Raw genomic sequence first — 17,459 nt, 5'->3', positions numbered from 1 at the left:
CTTACGGTTTTCTCTCTAGGCGTTGTGGTGTTTGCAGTACACTGGCTTGTAACACTGGAGAGTTCTGCTACTGGGGAAACCAGTTGAGAAGCGCTCAGGTAAGTGGATTTCATGTGGCTGTAAAGAAAGGAAACCGAGTGTGGTTTTTCTCATATTTCATTTCGTAAATTTAAAACTGAAAACCGAGGCAATACATTTGGTCTCGGGGCAGCAAAACTGTGCATAGGAAGAGCAAGGTTAGAGTCCAGTAGCACCTTAAAAACCAGCAAGATTTCCAGGGTATAAGCTTCTGAGAGTCAAAACTTCTTTTGTCAGATAGTTGATGAAAGGAGCTTTGACTCTTGAAACTCATCCCCTAGAAATCTTGGTTGCCATTGCCTTCTTCTGCGTAGCGACCCTGGACTTCCTTGGTGGTCTCCCAGCCAAGTACTAACCGAGGCTGACCTGGCTGAGCTTTTGAGACAAGATCAGGCTAGCCTGGGCCATCTAGGTCAGGGCAGATGGGCAGAGGGTGGTTTGCCATTGCCTTCTTCTACAAAGCAACCTTGGACTTCTTTGGTGGCCTCCCATCCAAGTACTAAGCAGGGTTGACCCTGCTTAGCTTCCAAGATCTAACAAGATAGGGCTAGCTTGGGCCATCCAGGACAGGGCAAAAGACATACAGATGGCTTGCCATTGCCTGCCTCTATAGAGAAACCCTGGACTTCCTTGGTGGCCTCCATCCAAGTACTAACCAAGGCTGACCACGCTGAGCTTTTGAGACAAGATCAGGCTAGCCTGAACCATCTAGGTCAGAGCAGAAGAGCAGAGAGTGGTTTGCCATTTCCTTCTTCTACGTAGCACCTTTGACTTACTTGGTGGCCTCCCATCCAAGTACTAACCAGGGCTAATCCTATCTGAGATCTAAGGAGATAGGGCTAGCCTGCTCCATCCAGAGCAGGGCAAAAGACATACAGAGGTGGTTTCACATTGCTTTCCTCTGACCCAAGAATTCCTTGCTGTTCTCCCATCCAAGTACTAACCAGCACCGATCCTGCAGAACGTCTGCATTCTGATGAGATTGGGCTAGACTGGGCCAACCAGGACAAGGCCTAAGGCGGGCTACTGACTGTTAATTTTAATGGACAAAATTTGGTAACTGGAAACAGAAAATGGCATGAAGACTTCTGGGTCTGATGTGTAATGGGTAGGGGGAAGCCAACTCAGAACAAGGATTTTCATGTTGAACTATCAAGGATGACAAATTCATAGAATCATAAGATCATAGAGTTGGAAGGGGTCCACCAGGGTCATCTAGTCCAACCTCCTGCACAATGCAGGATATTCACAACTGCCTCTCCCCCACCCCACACACACCCAATGATTCATTCTTCATGGCCAGAAGATGGCTCAGAAGATGGCAACAAAAATTCAATAGTATCTCTGAAAGACAACCTATACACATTGTTTGCTTTTTTTTTTTTTGCTTGCCTATATCTAACATTTCACTTTTATTCCTGTGTGTGTGTTAAGTGCCGTCAAGTCGCTTCCGACTCATGGCGACCCCATGAATGAAAGTCCTCCAAAATGTCCTATCTTTGACAGCCTTGCTCAGATCTTGCAAACTGAGGGCTGTGGCTTCCTTTATTGAGTCAGTCCATCTCTTGTTGGGTCTTCCTCTTTTCCTGCTGCCCTCAACTTTTCCTAGCATGACTGTCTTTTCCAGTGACTCTTGTCGCCTCATGATGTGACCAAAATATGATAGCTTCAGTTTAGTCATTTCAGCTTCTAGGGTCAGTTCAGGCTTGATTTGATCTATAATCCACTGATTTGTTTTTTGGGGGGTCCAGGGTATCCGTAACACTCTCTTCCAACACCTCATTTCAAAGGAATCTATTTTCTTCCTATCAGCTTTCTTCACTGTCCAGCTTTCACACCCATACATAGCAATAGGAAATACGATGGCATGAATTAATCTAGTCTTGGTGGCCAGTGACACATCTTTACACTTCAAAATCTTTTATCATCTGTTTGTCCAGGTCAGGCACTAGTCAAGACTTCCACCTGATGCTCACCTAACCCAGCTGCCTGCAATCTCCTTTTCTTCATGCACCCTTATGGACTTTCACTTCACAGTGCTTTTTTGGGTAACATACCATTCCTCTTGAGAGCTCACGTTTCCTTAAAACCTTTCACATGCTACACATCTGCTACAGAACAATGGCTGTAGTTCTGTTGCGTTTTAGCTGTGTTCCTCTAGAAAGTTCAAAGCAGAACAGATCAACTGCGTTTACCTTTCGGAAACCTTCTAGGGCATTTGTAGGATTGTGGTGTGTCGCTCTAGGCATGATCATACCTCCTCTTCCGGTAGACGGCACGGTCTTTAAAATCGGCCTGGTTGGGCCATGGAACTGTGACCCGTTTTTTGCCAAGGCCTTCCCCCAAGTGGCTGCCAAGTTAGCTATGCAACGGATAAAGAAGGACTCCTCACTTAGTGTTGCCAATGAATTGGACTGGACGTTGCTGGAAGAGGACTGCCACACCTGCAAAGCCCTCGCTGGATTCATCGGCTACGAAAAACTCTCATCGGCTTTCGTAGGGCCTCTGAGCCCTGGCTACTGTGACGCAGCCTCTTTGCTCAGTAAGGCCTGGAACAAGGCCATCTTCTCATGGACATGCGTCGGCCACGAGCGGGACCATCCACACTGCCCCCCCATGCTCATCGGAACGCTGCCCTCCTCCACCAGCGTCCTCGTGGCTGTGCTGAGATATTTTAACTGGGCTCACGTCGGCATCATCTCTTCCCAGGAGGACTTCTGGGTGGACACAGCCAATCAGCTGGCCGCCGCCCTGAGAAACCAGGGGCTCCCTGTCCATCTCGTTGTGACAATTGATGATGAAGATTCAAGAGCCAAAGGGACTTGGTCAAGGATCCGGGCTGCTGGGGATGTGAAAGGTGAGTCAGGGAGCCCAGGTTAGATTGATGTTGCCAGATCTCGGAAGCTAAGCAGGGTCGGCCCTAGTTAGTACTTGGATGGGAGACCACCAAGGAAGTTCAAAGTTGGTGTGCAGAGGCAGGCAATGGCAAATCACCCCCATGCATCTGCCTTGATCTGAATGGCCCAGACTAGACCAATCTCATCAGATCTCAAAAGCTGAGAACACAGTGGTTAAGGGCAGTGGTTTGGAGTGGCGGATGCTAATCTGATGAACTGGGTTGGTTTCCCCACTCCTTCGCAGAAAAGCCAGCTGGATGACCTTGGGCTAGTCACAGTTCTCTTAGAGCTCTCTCAGCTCCACCTACCTCACAGGGTGTAGGTTGTGGGGAGGGGGAGGGAAGGTGATGGTAAGCCGGTTTGATTCTTCTTTAAGTGGTAGAGAAAGTCGGCATATAAAAACCAACTCTTCTTCTTCTTAGAACATGGATGGGAGACCACCAAGGAAGGCCAAGGCTGCTGCACAGAGGCAGGCAATGGTGAACCACCTCTGCTCATCAGCCCCATTTTGAATGGCCCAGACTAGCCTGATCTCATCATATCTCAGAAGCCAAGAAGTTGTGGTGAGAGGAAGGGAAGAAGATTGTAAGCTGGGTTGCTTCTCCTGAAAAGGTAGCGAAAATCAGCAAAGGTGTCAACAGGCACCATGGCTCCCATGGGAGCCACGTCGGGGGGCCCTGTTCTAGAGGAAGGCTGAGCACTTGAAGGGGAGAGTTGGATTTTCTTACTGTGCCTTTTGGCGGCATCTCTGACAGCAGGAAATTATTCATGAATTTAGTGTTCGCGTAATTTCCCCCCTCTTTTCTCCACACCACAGAATAAAAGATTTAAAAAAAACAACTCTTGGTTTCTCCCTTGCAGTGATAATTCTGTGCATGCCTTCTGCTCTGGTCGGAGGGGAAGACCAGGCCATGCTGCTAAGCCAAGCTCAGGAAATGGGCCTGGCCGACAGGAGGTACATTTTCGTGCCCTATGACACCCTACTCTACAGCCTTCCTTATCGGAACCATTCCTACTTCCTCCTCGACAAGGACCGCACGTTCCGGGAAGCTTATGACGCGGTCTTGACGATCACCTTAGAATCTGGAGAGCAAACGTTTTACAAAGCATTCGAGGCAGCGAAGGAAAGGGGTGAAATAACAACAAATTTGGAGTCGCAGCAGGTCAGTGTGGGCCAGAGGTAGGGTTGGCAACCTCCAGGTGGCGGCTGGAGATCTCCCGCTATTGCATCTGATCTCCAGCCAGTAGAGATCAGTTCCCCTGGAGAAAATGGCCACTTTGGCAATTGGACTCTATGGCATTGAAGTCCCTTCCCTCCCAAAATCTGCCCTTCTTAGGCTCCACCCCTACAATCTCCAGGGATTTCCCAACCCGGGGCTGGCAACCCTAGCCACGGGTGACATTCTTCATCGGTAGCTTCGCACCACAATCCTCAGTAGGGGTATCCTATCGGTAGCTTTGCACCACAATCCCCAGTATGCCAAATACTTCGGAGGCAGAGCTTGGGAAGGGCAGAGTTTGGATAGGATGTGATGTCACTTGCAGGTGATAATCTAGGCTGCCTCCCCCTAGTCTTTATGATCTTTATCACAGAGACCAGGGGAAATTTCTAGCATATCGCTCCTTGAACTTGAAGGAAGTTCCATTGTTAGCAGAATGTATTCACAGGATCCAGCCCAAGGTTATTGAGAACGAGCGTGGTGTCTTTGTGTGGAGGAGTGGGGAATCGAACCCGGTTCTCCAGATTAGAGTCCATCACTCCTAACCAGTACACCATGCTGGCTCTCCAGCGTGAAGACCTTCCTATGATGCCTCAGAGAACCACTGCTGGTCTGAGTAGAGACAATGCTGACCTTTGGTGGACCCATGGTCTGACTCACAGTAGGGGAACGTCGTGGGTTCAAGTAATTAGAAGAGGATTACATTTTTTTTTCCAGGTGACTCCTCTCTTTGGGACCATCTATGATGCTATTTACCTTGTCGCAAAGGTATTAGATAAGGCACGACGGCCTGGGACTTCTGAGCTCTCGGGGATGACACTGGCAGAACATGCGAAGAACCTCAACTTTGCAGGATTCAGCCACAGGATCCAGGTCGACAGCAAGGGGAAGGTGCTAGCCAATTACGTGATCCTGGACACGGATGGCAAAGGGAGCTCCTTATTCCCTACATGTTTGCTGGTTACATCCTCTGGCTTGGTACAGTCCCTGGGAAGAGCCATACACTTCCCTGGAGGAGACCCTCCCCCTGCCGATTCCAGCTGCTGGTTCGATCCAGATGTTCTGTGCATTAGAGGTAACCGTATACTGCCCCTTCCCTTTTTAATAGTGGTTATGACCTCTCGTGGTGGTTGATATACCTCGTAACTCTTTCGACAGCTTGGCAGAGTAGGACAATAATGTCCCTGTCACTTCCTGGTTTACTCCAGAAGTGATGAGGATGCTCTAGCACATTCCTCAACTCCATAGAAGTGTTTTAGGTAAACCTGGGAGGGACATTATTTTGCTACACGCCACCTCGTGCGCAGGCAGATCGCTCCTCCTTCAGCTAAATTGCTTCCCCCGCTGGCCAGCTGAGGGGCGGCGGGCAGGCCTGCCAATTGGTGAGCAATTGCCCACAATTAACAGTCACCTGGCAACCCTATTTTAAAAGGGGATTTGACAGATACATGGAGGAGAGGTCTATCAGTGGCTACTAGTCATGGTGACTAAAGGAAACCTCTATATTTATAGGCAGTCAATCTCTGAATACCAGTGCCATGAGGCAACATGACGGGAAGGTCTCGGCCTCTATGCCCTGCTGTCGGTCCTCCAGAGGAACTGGCTGGCCACTGTGAGACAGGACCACTTGACTCATCTAAGCAGGACCCTTCTTCTGTTCTTAAATAACACCCCATGAAGCTTCTATTAACAGGACAGGACATTTTTTCTCTCTCTCCAGGCAGCTGACAACCATTTTCTCTGTTTACCAAACAGCAAATGATTTTCATCTCAGCCAGATGGAAAGGGTTAAAGATCTGTTTGCTTAAGGTTTTGTAGGAAGGCCTGAATCTTCCAATTAGCAATGCTCCTGGGGAATGCTCAGAGCTTATCTCAGCGAGAAGCAGAAGAATCACTTAATATAATTTGAGTTGCACGAGAGAGACGGAGGTGGCAGCCAAATCCCCAAAGTGGGAGGCTGTCCGATTGTTCTTTCTCAAAGCTTTCCTGGGCTTTCTCGGGTAATGAATGACAGGAGAGCATTTCACGGGAACTGGCATGGTGCAGTGGTTAAAAGCGGTGGTTTGGAGGGGCGGGCTCTGATCTGGAGAACCGGGTTTGATTCCCCACTCCCACACCTGAAGCCAGCTGGGTGAACTTGGGCAAGTCACAGCTCTCTTAGAGCTTTCTCAGCTCCACCTACCTCACAGGGTGTCTGTTGTGGGGGAAAGAAGGTGATTGTATGCTGGTTTGATTCTTCCTTAAGTGGTAGAGAAAGCATGTAAAAACCAACTCTTTCTTCTTCTTCTTCCTTCTTCCTTCTTCCATCTTCAGGACGGATGTTATTTCTTTGTTTGCAAAAGGCCTACCTTTTTCAGCTCTCATCGAGGCAGCCAAGGTGGCTAACAGATTTAAAAAGCATACATAATAAAACATGTCTTTAAAACCATTTAAACGATTAAAACTAAGCTAAAACACCCATACAAAAACATAAAACCGGCAATTAAAACACAGGGCAGGAAGCAGGGAATGACACATGAAACAAACATAACGTTTTCACCCACTGGTGGAAGATGGCAACAAAAAGGAGACAGGCAAGTCTCTCTGGGGAGAGAGTTCAAGCGTTTGGGTTCCATGACCGAGAAGGTAGTAATAAGTCCAAGAGGTCACCACCATGGCTAACGGGTAAGGTGAAGGAAGCAATTAGAGAAAAAAAGTCTTCCTTCAGAGACTGGAAGGTTTGCCCAAACGAGGCGAACAGAAGCAAACACAAACTTGCACAAAGGAAATGCAAGCAGATAATTAGAGATGCAAACAAAAGATTTTGAGGGGCTTATTGCTAAACACATCAAAACAAACAATAAGAAATTCTTTAAGTATATGAGGAGTAGGAAACCAGCTAGGGAAGCGGTTGGACCATTGGATGACAATGGGAGTAAAGGAACTGTAAGGGAGGATAAAGCGAGAGGCAAATAGTGGTAACAAGGCAGGAAGTCCTAGAACGTCTAGACAAACTGCAAACTAACAAGTCACAGGGACCAGACGGTATTCATCCTAGAGTTCTTCAAGAACTCAAATGGGAAATTGCTGAACTTCTAACAAAGATATGTAATATGTCCCTTCGATCAGCCTCTGTACCAGAGGACTGGAGAATGGCCAATGTAACACCCATTTATAAAAAAGGTTCCAGGGGGGAACCCAGGAAATTACAGGCAGTTAGCTTAACGTCTGTTCCGGGTAAATTAGTGGAAAGCATTATTAAAGATAGAATTGTCAAGCATATAGAACAGTGATGGCGAACCTTTTAGAGACCGAGTGCCCAAACTGCAACCAAAAACCCACTTATTTATTGCCGAGTGCCAATGCGGCAATTTAACCTGAATACCACCCCCAGAGGGGGCCCAGAGGGAGAGGCTAGGGTTGCCAAGTTCCTCTTCGCCATGAGTGGGAGGTTTTTGGGGTGGCGCCTGAGGAGGGCAGGGTTTGGGGAAGGACTTCAGTGCCATAGAGTCCAGTTGCCAAAGTGGCAATTTTTTCCAGGGGAACTGATCTCTATTGGTTGGAGATCACCTGTAATAGCAGATCTCCAGCTAGTACCTGGAGATTGGCAACTAGTTCCTTAGTGTTTTCTCTCTACATATCAAGACAAATGGAAAGGTGTTTGGAGGATAGCTTGAGGCACTTCAAAGGTGGAATAGGACTGCACGCCCCTCCGCCCGCACAGACCCAGAGGGTGCTGGAAAAGCCGCTGGAGGGAAAGAAGGAAGGAAGGAAAGAAGGGAAGGGAGGGGGAAAGGGAAGGAAGGGAGGGAGAGAAAGAAAGAAAAAGAGAGAGAAAGGGAGAAAGAAATGGAGCAAGGGAGAGAACGAAAAGGACAGAGGGAGACAGAAAAAGAAAGAGGCCATTTATGCATGGGAGGTTTTGCCTTGGATTTGCCACTCGGTGGGGCGCGGCGGCAGGCTTGTGAGAGGCGAGCAGGGTGGGGCAGAGGGCGCCTCCTTCGCACCCACCGACCAGCCATGCCCCTCCGCCCGCACAGGCCCAGAGGGCGCCGGAGAAGCCGCCAGCCATGCCGAGTGTGGGCGCTCGGCTTCTGTTCCCCGCTCTCCCACCCGCCTGGCTGGCCGCGCACGCTCCAGCGGCAGCAATGGCGGCAGCTTCTGTGGGAGAGTCCGGGGGCCACCGCCAATAATGTCGGAGGTTCCCCACCCCTGGGCTACAGCCTCCCCCATCCGGGGTGGGGCAGAGCCGGAAAGGCCAGCGGCTTGGAGGAACCGTGCGTGCCGGCAGAAAGGGCTACGCGTGCCGGAAGTGGCACCCGTGCCATAGGTTCGCCAACACGGATATAGAAGGACAAGGTCTGCTGGGCAAAACCCAACATGGCTTCTGTAAGGGTAGGTCCTGTCTCACTAACCTGTTAGAGTTTTTTGATAGCGTCAATAAGCATGTGGACAGGAATGAGCATGTGGATATTGTGTATTTGGATTTCCAAAAAGCTTTTGACAAAGTCCCCCACCAAAGACTGCTAAGCAAACTTCATAGTCACGGGATAAGAGGACAAGTCCTCTTATGGATTGAGAGCTGGCTGAAAAATAGGAAGCAGAGAGTAGGAATCAATGGTCAATTCTCACAATGGCGGGATGTGAGCAATGGGGTGCCTCAGGGATCTGTGTTGGGACCGGTGCTTTTCAACCTGTTCATCAATGACCTGGAGTTGGGGTTAAACAGTGAAGTAGCCAAGTTTGCAGATGACACCAAATTATTTAGGGTGGTTAAAACAAAATCGGACTGTGAAGAGCTCCAGAAGGATCTCTGCGTACTGGAAGAATGGGCATTAAAATGGCAAATGAGATTCAATGTGAGTAAGTGTAAAGTGATGCATACTGGGGCAAAAAATGCCAGCTTCACATATACACTGATGGGATCTCTGCTGGCAGCGACAGACCAAGAAAGGGATCTTGGAGTGGTAGTGGATAGCTCAATGAAGATGTCAACCCAGTGTGCGGCTGCTGTAAAAAAGGCAAATTCCATGCTGGCCATAATTAGACGAGGAATAGAGAATAAAACTGCTGATATCATACTGCCCTTGTACAATTCTATGGTGAGACCACACTTGGAATACTGTGTACAGTTCTGGTCACCACACCTAAAAAAGGATATTACAGAGCTTGAGAAGGTGCAGAAAAGAGCAACCAAAATGATTAAGGGACTAGAGCAACTCCTATGGGGAGCGGTTAAGATGCTTAGGGCTGTTTAGCTTGGAAAGAAGGCGGCTAAGGGGAGACATGATAGAGGTCTATAAAATTATGCATGGTTTGGAGAGAGTGGACAGGGAGATGTTTTTCTCCATCTCCCATAATACTAGAACACGGGGTCATCTGCTAAAGCTGGAGGGTGAGAGATTCAAAACAGATAAAAGGAAATATTTTTTCACACAACACATAGTTAAATTGTGGAACTCCCTGCCCCAGGATGTGGTGATGGCTGCCAGCTTGGAGGGCTTTAAGAGGGGAGTGGACATATTAATGGAGGAGAGGGGTATTCATGGTTATTAGTTAGAATGGATACTGGTCATGCTGCATACCTATTCTCTCTAGTATCAGAGGAGCATGCCTATTATTTTGGGTGCGGTGGAATGGTGCTGCACTCATCTTGTTTGTGGCTTCCTAAAGGCACCTGGTTGGCCATTGTGTGAACAGACTGCTGGACTTGTTGGGCCTTGGTCTGATCCAGCAGGGCCTTTCTTATGTTCTTATGTTCTTATGATAGCTGTAGTGGTCAGGTATTTTCATAAGGGAGATGGTGGTCCTTCAGGTATGTTGGTCCCAAGCCACATGGGGTTTTAAAGGTCAAGACCAGCACCTCGAATTGTTGCCCTGAATGTCAGGACAGAACCAACGGGTTGCAATGAAATCAGAAGAGTTTCCATCTAGACATTAGGAAGAATTTTCTAACTGTTAGAGCAGTTCCTCAGTGGAACGGGCTTCCTCGGGAGGCGGTGGGCTCTCCTTCTTTGGAGGTTTTAAAGCAGAGGCTAGATGGCCGTCTGACAGCATGGCTGATTCAGTGAACTTAGGCAGATCGTGAGAGGGAGGGCAGGAAGAGTTGCGTCAGTGCTTGACTCTTGTGGCCCGTTCTTACATGCCCAGGGAAATGCCAATTAATTGCCACTTTGAGGTCAGGAAGGAATTTTCCTCCAGGCCAAATTGGCCAGGGATCCTGGAGGATTTTTTGGCCATCTTCTGGGCATGGAGTAGGTGGTCACCGGGGGAGTGGGGGGATAGTTGTGAATTTCCTGCATTGTGCGGGGGGGTTTGAGGTCCCTTCCAGCTCTATGTGTTTCTATTTCCAGCATTCAAAAACTCAAATCTGAAGGGGGAACTTTTGCCACATTTCAAACCGGCAATGTTTCATTTTAGCTTTGTACCAGATTGGAAACTGCAACTTGGAAACTGGTGTCGGTCCTGGGCTGCAGCTCTTGCCAATATCAAGCTTTCATTCTCTTGACCCCCTCTCTTTTTTAGGCATGGATCCACCCATTGCAGTCATGGTATTGCTGCCTCCCCTATTCCTGCTCCTGTTTGGAATATGCGTGGTTTATCTCATCAGGTCAGAACTTTTGATTCCTTTTGACGAATTCCCCCCAACAACCTTGCTCACTGCTTGGGAGAAACAAAGCCGCCTGTCTTTATTTTCACTCCTCCTTTTGGTTGGCTTTGGTTTATATATACCAAAACCAACCAGAAGGGTTGATTTTATATATATATATATATATATATATACGAGACACCCTGTGAGGTAGGTGGGGCTGAGAGAGCTCTGAGAGAGCTGTGACTAGTCCAAGGTCACCCAGTTGGCTTCATGACTAGAGTTCGCCACTCATGTGGAGGAGTGGGGAATCAAACCCGGTTCTCCAGATTAGAGTCCGCCATACATGTAGAGGGGTGGGGAATCGAACCCAGTTCTCCAGATTAGCGTCCACCCCTCTTAATCACTACATCACGCTGGCTTGTACTTGATACTTTAGCTCTGCTGAAAAACATACCTCACTAGTCACCATGTTCTGGAGACATCGCAGTTAGAAATATTGGACTTGGCTTCAAATCCCGTACTTACAGTGCAACCTCATGCAGAGTTACTCCAGTCTAAGCCCATTGAAATGAATGGTCTTAGACCGGAGTAACTCTCTTTAGGATTGCACTAAAGCTCAGTGGGTATTCCAGAGCAATCCTTTTTCTGCACCCAACATACCTCACAGGGTTGTTGTTGCAAGAATAAAACCAGCCATTTGGGGAGAAAGGATGAGATTATTATTCGTATTATTATCATTGTTATTATTTCCATCATCATCAATAATCATATTGATTAGTAATAACAGAGTACAGTAAAAAAAGAGCTTATCAGGTTCAGCTGGTTATTTCCATTTGCATGTAGGATCCACTGGTCCTTGGTGCAAAAATTGGTACTTGTTTTAGTGCAGAGAATCTCCGGCTTTGGTTTGGCCTGCTTTGTATCCCAACTCCTTCAGCTCTGAGAATCCGCTCCAGGTTTTGTCCATCACCTAGCCCGAGCGCTGTCCAGGCCGGCACTCTCAAAGGGAGTTTTACCGGGAGGTCTCCAGCAGTTAATGACTGCAAACTTCAGGAAGAATATTTTGCTAACTAAGTGCTAAACATGCGGTCATTTTTCCAAGCCAGGTGTTTGGCGTCCTCTAATAATTCAGGCTATGACGGGCATTTGCCGATTGCCAACTGAACTATTTTTTTTAAAGATAATTACAAACCCTGATATGTACAGATCCTCCAAGAGCAGCTAGATACAACCTTTCACAGCAAATCCAAAATGGTCCGGCCTTTTAAATTGCAACCTCCTTTGTTACTGGCTGGAGCTGTGGTTTTCCCACAATCACAGGAATCGCCTTCATTCCTGACTGAAGAGTTCAGTGTTGGCCAGAGGTTGGCTAGCCTAAACCTAATGCTGCAGCCTGCCCCATGAAAACCCTCCATGGCCGATAGAGATCCGTTCTCCTGGAGAAAAGGGCCGCTTTAGCAATTGGTCTCTATGGCATTGAAGTCCCTCCCCTCCCCAAACCCCACCCTCCTCAGGCTCCGCCCCCAAAACCTCCCACTCCTAGTGTTGTTTGCTGATGTGTTTTTAATTGAATTATTTTATAATTTTTAACTGGTTAATTGCTCACATGTTTTAATGCTCACCGCCTTGTAGACCCTGATTGAGTGAAAAGGCAGCATAAAAATGTTAATAATAATAATAATAACAACAACAACAACAACAATAATATTCACATCCAGTGCACACAGCAGAATTATTACTATGCAGTGGAAACTGATTAGAAAGAGGTAAGGCAGAGTCAAAAAAAAGAGCTTCTCTTGTCTGGGTGGGTGCTTTAGGTTCACAGGACCCTCCAGTTTTTAAAAATGAGGTTATTTATCATGGTGCACGCAGGCGCTTCGGTGCACTCTTTGGGAATCACCCCTCTTCCCTTTCTCCTAATTCATCCATCCATCCTCGGTGATGGCTTATGAAAACAGGGGTGTGGGAGAAGTCAAGTTTTCTCAGCTGCTGCCCCTTGGCAGGAAGACGGGTGAGAGGCCTGAACAAGTGTGGTCTAGTCGGTAGCGGAGACTCGGTTCCAGAATCAATACAATGCCTCTCGGATGCTGCGAGAGCCCCAGAATCGCTTAGGAATGAAAGGAGGGTTTGTTTGGTCAGCCGTGCATCTGTGCGAAGAAAAGGAAAGCCGTCCTCGGGTCTTCTGAATCCTGCTGGGGGGGGGGTTGCTTCTTCCTCAGGTGTCTCTTTCGACCGTAGATTGACGTTGGCCTTCTTTCCAAACATGATATTCGTCTGAGAAATTGCCGGCCACCCAGCGACTGGCTTGAAGGTGTGACTTATTAATCAGGAAGAAAGGAGGGCAGATACAGGTCATCACAGAATTATAAAGTAGGAAGGAGGGACCACCAGGGTCATCTAGTCCAACCCCCTGCACAATGCAGGAAATTCACAACTATCCCACGCACCCCCAGTGACCCCCACACTTCCATGCCCAGAAGATGGCCCCAAAATGCTCCAGGATCCCTGGCCAATCTGGCCTGGAGGGAAATTGCTTTCTGACCCCAAAGTGGCAATTGGCATCACCCTGGGCATGTAAGAAAGGGCCATGAGAGCCAAACACTGACACTACCCTTCCTGCCCTCCCTCTCATGATCTGCCTAAGTTCACAGAATGGCCAAGATGCCCTCCCTCTCATGATCTGCCTAAGGTCATACAATCAGCATTGCTTACAGATGGCCATCTAGCCTCTGCTTAAAAACCTCCAGGGAAGGAGAGCCCACCACCTCCCGAGGAAGGCTGTTCCACTGAGGAACCGCTCTAACCGTCAGGAAGTTCTTCCAATGTTTAGACGGAAACTCTTCTGATTTAATTTCAACCTGTTGGTTCTGGTCCAACCTTCTGGGGCAACAGAAAACAACTCTACTCCATCCTCTATATGACAGCCCTAGTGGGGGAAAACCAGAAAACTCAGCGCCTCAACTAGGCAGCCTTCCATAAGCATACTAGCAGTGAATAGTTGCACACTGAGGATGCATAAGGAGTCACAGGGAAATAAATCAGTAAGAAATTCCTACTTCCGCCAACCTCCTCATTCAATCTATTATAAATTGTCAGGGGCGCGAGTGGACCAATTTCTTCCCCCCACTCTGTTTTCCACCCTCAAAATTCTGGGGCTTCCAGAGCATGCTTAGTCCTGATCAGGTCTCATCGGGGAAGGGCTGTGGCTCAGTGGTAGAGCCTCTGCTTAGCATGCAGATAGTCCCAGGTTCAATCCCCAGCATCTCCAATATAAAAGACGAGGTATTAGGTAATGTGAAAGACCTCTGCTTGAGACCCTGGAGAGCCATGAAGTTAGGCTGGGGCTCAGTGGTAGAGCATCTGCTTGGCATGCTGAAGGTTCCAGGTTCAATCATCTCCAGAACAAAGGACCAGGTCGTAGGTGATGGGAAAGACCCTGGAGAGCCCTGGGGATGGGCTGTGGCTCAGTGGTGAAGCATCTGCTTGACATGCAGAAGGTCCAGGCAGTAGGTGAAGGGAAAGACCTCTGCCTGAGACCCTAGAGAGCTGCTGCCATTCTGAGTGGACAACACTAAACCTGATGGACCAATGGTCTGATTCAGTATAAGTCAGCTTTGTGCATCTGTATATTTTTGTCCATTTTATTTCCATGCCAAGAAAAGTATCACCTGCTCAAATTGTGCCTAGATGCAATGTACTAAATTGGCAACCCTAGCAGCTCTCTCCCCAGTTCAAAGATTTTGGCATTACTGAACTACAGTATTTCTCCACTCAGACTGGCAGTGGCTCTCCACGGTCTCAAGCAGAGGTCTTTCCCATCACCTACTGCCTGGACCATCTGCATGCCACACAGATGCTACACCACTGAGCCATGGCCCATCCCCAGGGCTCTCCAGGGTCTTTCCCATCACCTATTGCCTGGTCCTTTGTTCTAGAGATGCTAGGGATTGAACCTGGGACCTTCTGCATGCCAAGCAAATGCTCTACCACTGAGCCCCAGCCTGACTTCATGGCTCTCCAGGGTCTCAAGCAGAGGTCTTTCACATCACCTACTACCTCGTCTTTTATATTGGAGATGCTGGGGATTAGAGTGGTTCCTCAGTGGAACAGGCTTCCTTGGGAAGGTGGTAAGCTCCTTCCCTGGAGGTTTTTAAGCAGAGGCGATATGGCCATCTGTCAGCAATGCTGATTCTATGACCTTAGGCAGATCATGAGAGGGAGGGCATCTTGGACATCGTCTGGGCATGGAGATGGGGTCACTGGATGTGTGTGGGGGAGGTAGTTGTGAAATTCCTGCACTGTGCAGGGGGTTGAACTAGATGACCCTGGTGGTCCCGTCCAACTCTATGATTTCCCCCTCCTAGGATTGCCAGGTCCCTCTTTGCCACTGGTGGGAGGTTGTTAGGGTGGAGTGAGGAGGGCAGGGTTTGGGGAGGGACTTCAATACCATAGAGTCCAATTGCCAAAAAAGCCATTTTCTCCAAGGGAACTGAAGTCTATTGGCTGGAGGTCAGTTGTAATAGCAGGAGATCTCCAGCTAGTACCTGGAGGTTGGAAACCCTCCCCTCCCCACAAATCAAATCATGCCTGGACTGAACATGCGATGTCGTGGGCCAATGACAACCCTTCCATGCCCCACACATGCAATTGCAAAAGATAATTGCAGCACTTGGTATCTTTTCCCTTGGCAGGCACAGCGCCTTCTATCGCCAAATTATCAAGGGGTCAAAGAAATTGCTGCTGACCCTGGATGACCTCACTTTTGTGAACGCTAAGTTGAGCCGCATGGTAAGTCATGGAAATGCTTCCTTCAGGTACCCCCTCTTCCCAGTGGCACTGAATTCTACCTAAAGCAAAATTCAAAGCAAATACTGCATTGAAAGACTCTGCTCCTAGAACACTGTGTTCAATTTTGAGTACTGTGTTCAGTTTTGGGCACCACAATTTAAGAAAGATGTAGACAAGCTGGAACATGTCCAGAGGAGGGCAACAAAGATGGCGAGGAGTCTGGAGACCAAGTCCTATGAGGAAAGGTTGAAGGAGCTGGGTATGTTTAGCCTGGAGAGGAGAAGACTGAGAGGGGACATGATAACCATCTTCAAGTACTTGAAGGGCTGCCATATACAGGATGGGGCCAAGTTGTTTTCAGTTGCCCCAGAAGGTCAGACCAGAACCAACGGGCTGAAATTAAATCAAAAGAGTTTCCATCTAGACATTAGGAAGAATTTTCTAACAGTTAGAGCGATTCCTCAGTGGAACAGGCTTTGATACCCCGGGGCTGTTCTGGGGCCCTTTCCCACCACTCTGGTTCATGTGCCTTCACAGAGGCTGACCCTGGACAACCTCAGCGAGACCAAAAGCCACTCTGAAGGCCGGAGCCTGAGATCGGCCACACGCTCCTTGTCCATGAAAAGTGCTGCTGTGAGCTATGAAACCTCCAACGTGGCGATGTATGAGGTAGGAGGACCCTCTGACTCAGTATGGCCATTGTGTAACTTTGGAGACGTCCCTCCCCATATAAGGTGAAGATCTGCTTGAGAGTAGGGTTGCCAGGTCCCTCTTCGCCACCGGCGGAAGGTTTTTGGGGCGAAGCCTGAGGAGGGCAGGGTTTGGGGAGGGGAGGGACTTCAATGCCATAGAGTACAATTGCCAAAGCTGCCATTTTCTCCAGGTGAACTAATCTCCATTGACTGGAGATCAGTTGTAATAGCAGGAGGTCTCCAGCTATGTCACTTCCTGAGAAAACTCAGACGTGATGACGGATATCTCTAGGAACGACCAAAAACTCTATGGTTTTACCATCGAGTTTCTGGCGATACCTAGGGAAGTGCAGTTTCACTTCTAGGTTTTATCCAGAAGTGACATCACACCATTGTCAATGGCCACCCGCCATGTCCCTCCCCTCCCCCAGTCTCCTGCTGGTTGTCCAGATTAGCCTCCACCGCTCATGTGGAGGATGTGGGGAATCAAACCCAGTTCTCCAGATCAGAGTCCTCCACTCCAAACCACCACTCTTAACCACTACACCACACTGGTTCCACATGTACTCTTAAACGTTGTTAACCCTCGGGGGAAGCTTGAATTTGTGCAAAATTTGGTTTCAAATCTAGAATTAGCCTTTGGCTTTTCTCAATTGTTCCCTTATGCTTTTTGCCGGCAGGGAGATTGGGTGTGGTTGAAGAAACTGGAGCGTGGATCCTCTGGTGACCTGAGGCTGCCTGCCACCTCTTTGTTATGCAAGGTAGAAATTGTTTGTTTCTATTTATATATTTTAAAACATGTATTAGCTGCCTTTCTTACAGAACTCAAGGTGGCTTTCAACGTACAAAAATACATAAAATAACATTATTTAAAAACATAAAGACCAAAATTTAGCAAGCAGAAAATCGAACAAATGAGCAGATATGAGTTTCCTGTATCCATTCCCCTCTCTGTCTCTTCCACATTACTCCATTCATACTACTTACATGCAATATTTCTCTATACACCCTATACTTAGGGTTGCCAACCTCCAGATACTAGCTGGAGATGTCCTGCTATTACAACTGATCTCCAGCCGACACAGAAAAAATGGCTGCTTTGGCAATTGGACTCTGTGACATTGAAGTCCCTCCCCTCCCCAAACCCCACCCTCCTCAGGCTCCACCCCCAAAACCTCCCACTGGTGGCGAAGAGGGACCGGGCAACCCTACC

General features: G+C 48.3%; 1 protein-coding gene across 1 annotated transcript in view; it reads left to right on the top strand.

The window, feature by feature from the left end:
* The first annotated feature begins 2,325 nt into the window (after positions 1–2,325).
* LOC130485615 (retinal guanylyl cyclase 2-like) overlaps positions 2,326–17,459 on the top strand; it is a 33,029-nt gene continuing 17,895 nt past the window's right edge. Inside the window, exons 1-7 of the mRNA XM_056858831.1 lie at positions 2,326–2,935; positions 3,837–4,138; positions 4,913–5,270; positions 10,700–10,784; positions 15,458–15,554; positions 16,092–16,223; positions 16,927–17,007. Coding sequence (XP_056714809.1) covers positions 2,326–2,935; positions 3,837–4,138; positions 4,913–5,270; positions 10,700–10,784; positions 15,458–15,554; positions 16,092–16,223; positions 16,927–17,007 — 1,665 coding nt within the window. The remainder of the gene's footprint in view (positions 2,936–3,836; positions 4,139–4,912; positions 5,271–10,699; positions 10,785–15,457; positions 15,555–16,091; positions 16,224–16,926; positions 17,008–17,459) is intronic.

The sequence above is a fragment of the Euleptes europaea genome, chromosome 12 (genome assembly GCF_029931775.1).
Source record: "Euleptes europaea isolate rEulEur1 chromosome 12, rEulEur1.hap1, whole genome shotgun sequence".
Lineage (NCBI taxonomy): Eukaryota > Metazoa > Chordata > Lepidosauria > Squamata > Sphaerodactylidae > Euleptes > Euleptes europaea.
Note: the sequence above shows the minus strand (reverse complement) of the source record. Positions and strands in the feature narration are given on the sequence as shown.